Source organism: Lygodium microphyllum, unplaced genomic scaffold (assembly GCF_053477565.2).
Source record: "Lygodium microphyllum isolate KBCC unplaced genomic scaffold, Lygodium_microphyllum_v1.1.10 scaffold_91, whole genome shotgun sequence".
Classification (NCBI taxonomy): Eukaryota; Viridiplantae; Streptophyta; class Polypodiopsida; order Schizaeales; family Lygodiaceae; genus Lygodium; species Lygodium microphyllum.
Genome location: NW_028229574.1, coordinates 1 through 8,169, shown reverse-complemented (window position 1 = coordinate 8,169; position 8,169 = coordinate 1). Strand labels below are relative to the sequence as shown.

General features: G+C 41.2%; 1 protein-coding gene across 4 annotated transcripts; it reads left to right on the top strand.

The window, feature by feature from the left end:
• The first annotated feature begins 704 nt into the window (after positions 1–704).
• On the top strand, positions 705–8,163 carry LOC148008671 (uncharacterized). Of its 4 annotated transcripts, none has more exons than XM_087674095.1 (6): positions 705–2,306; positions 2,744–2,864; positions 2,943–3,133; positions 3,233–3,364; positions 7,062–7,155; positions 7,317–8,163. In XM_087674095.1, exons 1-5 carry the CDS (start codon positions 2,113–2,115, stop codon positions 7,126–7,128), a joined length of 705 nt encoding a protein of 234 aa, XP_087530221.1. In that variant the 5' UTR covers positions 705–2,112; the 3' UTR covers positions 7,129–7,155; positions 7,317–8,163. The 4 variants fall into 4 exon arrangements, with proteins under 4 accessions (XP_087530221.1, XP_087530220.1, XP_087530218.1 ...); XM_087674094.1 differs by having other exon boundaries at positions 706–1,470; positions 2,059–2,306; positions 2,943–3,364; XM_087674093.1 differs by having other exon boundaries at positions 708–1,032; positions 2,059–2,306; positions 2,943–3,364.
• Positions 8,164–8,169: the final 6 nt, after the last annotated feature.

The window sequence follows — 8,169 nt, the reverse complement described above, 5'->3', positions numbered from 1 at the left end:
GTTGCCACATGCAAGATTCACTACACTCTCCAATGCTCATTGTACACAACAAGGGACTAATTGGGTGCTCAATCTAAAAGGTACGTAATCCCTGATTGCCATACGAACTAGCTCAATCCTCCAATGGACAACTATTTGAATTTTACCACCAAGAGCTAATCCCATTACTAGCAACAATCCACTTGAGTGATAATTTTATATATAGTCACTACCATAGTGAAGGTGACCACAATGAGGGCCCAAGTAACTCCTAGGCACTATGACTACTAAATGCTTAAGAAAAGTAGCTTCACAAGGTGTCACCCATGGGGCTTGAGCCCTTGAACTCTCTATGGGGATGGAAATACTTAGGTTGGCTAAACACTAGTCCAAAGACTTGTCTGGCACAAGAACATGCAGCTCACTTGGCAAGAGCTCACTATCGCGAAAAGTTGTTTGCATGTTAAGAGTAACCACTTGGCCAATTGCTATGCTTTAAAGAAATCAATTCATCTAGCTCATGTGAAAGCCACATCCTTATTCTTTTTTTTTTTTTGGCAAGTGGTTTCTCTAGCTTCCAGACTATGTACTAGGCCTTAAATCTTGAGAGGTCACACGCCCCTTCTTTTTTTCTTTTCCTAGGACTTATATTTAATGAGGGCTAGTTTTCTAATGAGCTTAGCAAGGCCATCCCTTTAGAAGCTTCATACTTAGTGCATTTCAGTAGGGCAAACTTCCATGCTCTCAATTTGGGCACCTTTCATTTCATTGAGACTTCTTTATAAGCCTGCTGCTATTCTATTAATATTAGCTTTATAAAATGGGCTGGGGCAGAGACCCTTGCAGAAAAGGAAGAAGAACACTGTACAGTTTCACTTTCTTGCTTTCTCAGGCAAGCTATTTAAAGGCGCCTTGTGCATGTTTCCCCCTGGGCTCATCACAAACTAGACCCTCTATGTGACTCGGCAGCATAGCTGTAGTAAGAGAGCGGCAGCATATAACATCTGCTGACTACTAGAGAGTGTAACGGTTGAAGCCCATCCAATTGCCAGTGTAAGTTCTTATCACTCACTACACAATCCACATTTTTTGAAAACTGACCCCAACTATTGTGATGATTTTTGTAAACCTTTTCATCATGCTTGAATGATTCTATTCAGCCCGCCCCAAAAGTTTTTTTAACTTTTGAGACACCATAATTTTCATTAACCTTGTAATCAGATTTCCATGGTTTTATCAGATCAACAAAATAAAGATTCGATTGATGCTTTGAAGTATATGCTATGTAGCTAGATGGTGTGTAGAGTACCCGGAGAGGGTTTCTCCATCGGTTGACTCCCGAGTAAGCTCTGCATGTGTTGAGTGCAGTCTGGTTGGTTCAATGGGTTAAGTGACAAAAGACATTGCTAGGACAAACGATCAACCCACAACCGAACAAATAGCAGCAGACAAGCTGTAGAAGTTGAACTCCCTCAGAACAAGTCTGTGTAGGTGGGTCTGATTGTTGTCCTCTTCGCTATGTAAACCAATACCAGAACAAGCTTGAACTGCAAAAGAGGTCTAAATTACGTGCTGTAGTATCAGAAAGGACATATCACATTCCTGTGCAAAATAGGTGTAACAAGCTATGATACCATACCCTTGGTACTAAATCAACAGCACTGTGCAGTTCTAGAAAACACTAAATGTCATACAAGAAGAGGGAAAGATGATCAAGTCTACCCAACAGTCTTTCAAATTGCTCCCTTTACAAGGAGTTCCTAAGTGTTATACAATGGAATTTCATGCTTTGACTTGCTCCCTGCTTAAGAAAAACACGTGTAACAAGCTATCGTACCATGCCCTTGGTGCTACATCAATGGCAGTGGGGAAGTATAAACGACAGTCAAATGCAATTCAAAGGTGCAGGAAAGATAGTCTAGTCTACCCATTAATGTTTCGCATGGCGCTCTCAGAACTCAATCTACTCTGTGATAAAATGGAATGCAAGAGAGTTCCACGTGCTATACAATTGTATTAAATTGCTCCTCAAAGCATTGACTTGTTTTTACTGCTTTTGCTTTCTCCCCAAACCCCCAGAAAAAAACCCACAAAAACAAAGTTGCTGAAGATTGCTTCGAGAGAGAACTCATCATGATGGCATTCAACACTAGCAGTGAAGAGATGGTGCAACACGCAGTTCACCCACAAAGAGTGCAAGATGTGATACCAACTGCTGCAGTCGAAGAATTCACCTCCAAAGAAACTACTGTTAGTGCACTTGAGAAGAAAACCAGAGGTTATTTGAAGACATTTCAACGCAGCTTCAGTTCCTCAGCCATTGAAAGGTAATAGCAAATGAAATTCAAAGAAGTATAGCTAAGATAATATCCAACTGTTGATGTTCCAAAATCAGTAGCATGTGATCAGGTGTATGTGTTGCCATACCACCTCTATCTTAGAACAAAACTTCCTATCTGCCAAGAGTGACTATAAAGTTCCTGTTTTTGAAACTATGCAGAAGTTAGTTGTGAATGAGACCCTAATGATTGGCATGTCCCATGGATGTGATGAATCTGAATATAACTGTTCATGGGGAAAACACATTGCATGCAGAAAATCTCAAATTCAGTTTTCAATTTATCCCCATATCTTGAAAGTTAAAGCTCATGCTCTGATATCTTGAAGTGTCTCTACCCAATCATCAGCTCTGATATCCCGAAGCTCATACATGCTATGCTATAGTCAGTTTCCACTCATTTCTGCTTGTCTGATGATTTCGCAGAAATGCAACTGCAACAGAAGATCCATCAGTCATGACTATCAACTTCCTTCGGATGAGATTGCAATCACAGCGTGCTGACTACAGGGCTGAAAAGCAGAAAGCACAGCAGCTAGCTCAAAAGGTTAGTTACATCACAGATATGTGGAACTTTAGTAAGGAACAGGGGACTGAGAATAACTATTTTAGTTAACATCCTTAGGTACTGGAGCTTGAACAAAGACTAAGCGTTGAAGTTGAGCTACGGAAAAAGGCAGAGCTTGGACACGTGTACAGCTTTCCAACGTATGAAACTTTAACAAGTAGACATCATGGGTCGGTACCATACAACAGCAAAATTAACTATCATGACATTAATAGTGGAGAACAGCAGGAGAGTCCTCATGGATGCAGGTCTTGCTTTAGCTCTTGTAATGGATGCCAACATAAGAAGTCCATTTTGCAGCACGGATATCCTTGTCAAAGTCTTAGCAATTCATGTGAACCATACAGATATGATGGGCTGAGTTCTAAGCCATTTTCTCCTCTGGAGTCTCCCCGTACAAGACAATCCAGTCGCTTTTCATCTGATGCAGATTACTGCAAAGAGCAAAGGATAGAAATATCTCCTCAACAAGAAATCAGGTTTCTCTTTAGAAATTCTGCCCAAATGTAAACATGAATACAAATAGAATTATATACGTGTGTGTGTATATGTAGGTATGCATTAAATATAGATGGTTACTTGAACAGGCAAGTTAATTATTCATCACATATATAAACAAATCAACACTGTTCCATTGCCAGTCAAATGAAGTGCATTAGATCACAGTTTCATAAGGCGTTGGAATACATGAATAAGATTGTTAAGTAACAAAGATGCCCAAATACAATGGCAATCCCTGCACAAGGCGCAATGTGACACTGACAGTGGGGGCTCAGACTGTGAAGATTGGAAGGATAGCTGCCTAAAGTGTAAGAAAACTGTAGCCACCAGGATGACAGGCTGCCCTAGAGTATACAAAATGACTTGGTGACTTTAAATTGGTGGCTAGAATCAAAAGGAACTTCACAGACAAATGTCTGCAGTGCCCAAGACTCTGGCCTATATAGACAGCACACCCAAAGTACCCCACCAACTCAATGTAGGGGTCACAAGCAAGAGATAACCATATTGCTGACACCCCTCTTAGATCCTTGCAGCATGCATAAATGCCGAATGACTGCAAGTCATATGGAATGAAATATAGTGGAAGAGCCTTTGTGAAGATGTTTGTTCAACATTGTAACCATGGGTTATCATTTGCAGTAAAGCTAAGCTCTGCACGTAGTCTTTTCAACTATACAGCCTCTTGAGGTGCTAGACAAGCAGCCATGCACACCCCTCCACAAAAGAAATTGCAATGGTAGGTTGCTTCTTGCCGATCCATGAAATATTACCTGATCCCAAAGTAAAACAAAAACCTGTAGTGGATCTACTTACCTGTTCAATCAAAATCAATACCTATTGATGTAATCCCTTTTAAATTATCCCGTGTTTGGGTGCCTTACAAGTAAAATAAAACCTGAAATGCCCCTACAAAGAGCTAAGAATGCAACTATGGTAGATACCTTTGCTCAAGTAAGAAGGAACCAAATCAAGGACCGAACTAGGCAAGAGAATGTTGCTTCACCCACCACCACTGGTTCCTTGTGGTTGCCCCTCCTACAATGAGGGCACTTTCCACTCAATGATGAATCCTTCTCCTTCTTAGCCTTCCCCTCTTTCTTCTTACCCTTCTCCTCCTTTCCTCACCCATTGATGGTAGAACCTACTTTGCAAAACCATCCTTCTAGGACAATTGGATGTCTCATTATGCCAAGCCTCCTACTCAACTACCATGGCTCCTCGTGTCATATTCTTGGACATCCAAGATGAGTGCTCGCCATAGAATTGGGTCACTTAGTAACTAGACATGAACACGCCCTTAGGCTAGGGTGATTAAGGAGTAGTATAAAAGAGACTCACGGGCTCATTTGTGCCACATCTCATCACTTTAATCCTGCATGTAATCTCATCTACATAGCAAGACGGTACAACATGGTGGTATGGGACACCAACCCTTCTAACAAAAGCATGGCTCATTATGCTACCAGCCCCAAGCTCAAGGGTGAGCTTGTTTGGCTCTATGGTTGAGGAGTGAGCTTCATGTCCATCTTGCAAGCTCAAAAGGACAGCACATCACACTTTTACGTTAATTACAAATGTCTTAATAAAGTGACAATCAAGAACAAATCTTTATTGCCAAAATGGATGACCTTACGGCTCAACAATGTGGTTCAAAATATTTAGACAGGACAAATCTAAGGTCCTTGTACCATCAAACATGTACTTCTTTATAGTAGGTAATTCAATGAGCATATGGAACACTTGCATGTAGTCTAAACTTTACCGAGGCAAGAGAAGCTATATGTGGAACTATCCAAGTGCAAATTTTTTATGTGGAGCTTTTATAACATGTCATCTCTATTGATGGCATAAGGGTTGACCCTAAAAAGATAAAGGTAGTGCTCAAGTGGCCTTCTCTCTAATCCTATGACAAGTGAAACCATTTTTTTGGTTTACCAATGTTTTAGGAAGTTCATTGATTATGCTAGAATTAAACCCATGGCTGTCGGACCCCAAAATAGGAGTCCCTAATAACTCCCAAACCCCACAACTCGATGCAGTATGCCTCGAGTTGCTACTAGCTTAACTACTCTATCTAACCCAAAGGCTAGACCCACACTGGTTATCTTTTTGCCATCCGGTCACATAGACCTCATCTGACATACAAATCGACCCAACCAATGTGCAAGCTCGCACATAGCTTCTTCTCATACTAGGGGCCTTATAACTTAGAGCACCATGGATCATTAGTGGCACCTTACAAGGGTGGGGCATTGAGCACATCTAACGATACAACACAACATCCAAGGATTTCAATCGTTACACTCACTTTAGCTTAGGTGCGTCACACTAATTAGAAGGTAGTGAAACTGAAGTTCTAACTACCATCCAAGTCCACAAACCCAAGTGCGAAAACATTATGACTTGAGCATCACCAATGCCCACAGGCATGCCCTTTCTCAATCTCCAATATATATCCAGATCTGGCTACTAGGAACAAGTGGAGGTATAGTCCAAGATCATATATATTGGCTCTCCGAAGGCCACATAGACAGCCTCTAGGGAACCATGAAAGGAGCTAAATGACAGCCTCACCATGCTCAACATTGTCAACACCCTCTTGTACCCCTCTTTGGATGAGAGCATGAGAAGATGAAGGAAGCACGATGTCTTGAGACAAGCAGTCTACCTCAACCATACAAATCGGCTAAGGATAACAAACGAGGTAGAAACCGTGGTCCTATGATTGTCTATAAGACATGTAGGACCACAAATGCCATCAAGTCAAGAGTGTAAAAGGAGAAGTTTATGATGTACCTTGTCGCTGCCAAATAGGTGTCCTCCCTAGCAAAGGACATGTATACAGCATAGAATCCTCCCAAAGGTGATCAGGATAGGAGAATGTAACAACTCAACATGGCACAAAACCTGTATAGTGAAAGTCAAAGCAATCCAAACAATATCCTGTATAGCAGCACCAAAGCACTCAACCACAGCTCCATGAGTAACATAAGATGCTAAATGAAGAATCCAATGAGCTCACAGACATGGCATGTCTTAGCAGTGCCAATCAAAGGTGGCAACAACCAAAACAAAGTATTGTTCAATCACTTAAAGTAGCCATGGGAATAGACCATACTATCAATGGAGAAGCATAGAAGTAGATATCTTGGCAAAGACAACTATAGTCAATGGTATGGACATTGCTATCAAAACAAGTGGAAATCATAACACAATTCAATGCTTACAAGAGAAAGCCACCCCTCTCTCGAGGTAAAGGCAAGGACAAACCACAAAAGCAAAACACAAAACATGAAGAGAGAACCAGCATGGTTGATGAGCAATGCTTTTAGACTTGAGAGGTCTAAAAGGAACAGCACACTTAGCCCCTTTTCCTTATGCAAATTTTCTGAACCATGTGTTGCCCTTTGTAATTGGACAGTCAGGGGGGCCCAATGAATCTCCTTGAAAAATATGTTAACTGGTGCTATACAAACTCTTAAAGAATTGTTAAAGATATGAAACTTCCAAGTCCCATCTGTACAACATATATGAAATCGTACATGCAAAAAGTGTGACTTTCACACAGTTTCAAAAACCATTTTGCTTATAGCCATCAAAGAGTTCTCATATTTGTATACCCATTTTGCACTTCACTATATCATCTGGAAACTGATTTGGAAGTTCATGCAGGTTCAAACAGATACTTTCTCCTATCAGGAAAAACCCAGATTGGCTAGCATTGCCAGTTGACTATTGAGAGGCAAGCAATACAAAGTCAGAGCAGGTAAAAATAGGTTTAACGTTATTTCAATTGGTACCCTGAAGTCTTTAACTATGGCACAGTGCATGCACTTGTCCATCATGTCAAGAGGTATAGTGGATCAGAATCAACAAAATCATTGACAACATGAGTTGTTCACTAACTTCCATGACTCTGATTTGCAGCACAATCCCAGAAAACACCACCTCATTAGTATGGAATACATGGAAGAACCCTCCAGACAAGAATATCAAAGTGAAACTTCAAGGTTAATTTCAAAGGCTGAGCAGTCACCAGAGCTGCTAGTCAATAGAAAAGGCTGTAAGCTGGATCTAGAAGAGAGTGAAATGTCAGAACCTCACCCAAATCTTAAACAACAGAGAGATGTGAAAGGAAAGCAGATCATGCAAGATTGGTCCACCGGAAAGAATACTGTGGGTGGACTAAACACATGCTTGCTTCCACATTGGAAATCCAATAACTTTACTGGTGACCCAGGGAGCATGAGCAGCATCACAAATCTTTGGAAAGAAGAAATCAGCATGGACAATCCCTGCAACTGCTTGAAAAATCAAGTAATCCCACAGCAATTTTGGCGCCAAAGGGAGGCAAGAAGCAAAAGTGAGCATGATAGCATACACGCAGTGGATGGCAAAGCTATTGGACAGGACCAAGCACATGAATTATACAGAGACTTTAAAGGACATCTGCATAGCAAAAAGTGTCAAGGTCAAGACCAAGGAACCCTTCTAGTCAAACTTGGCCACTCCAGCTACTGTACAAATCACCGTCACCTTAAAAGGGCTTCAAGTGACAAGTTTCTGCCATCTAGCATACAATGCATCGACAACGACTATGATAGCCACACATTGCATTATGCATGCTCTAGAAGCAATGGTGAAAGCATACACAATGGCATTGGCATTGCCACCAATCCTAGCCAATCTCTGGGCCAAGCTTATGAAGCTGGAGAAGCTAAATACCAGGGACCAATGTACATGCCTGTAGCTGAAAGAAACAGAAGTCCATCAAGTAGTG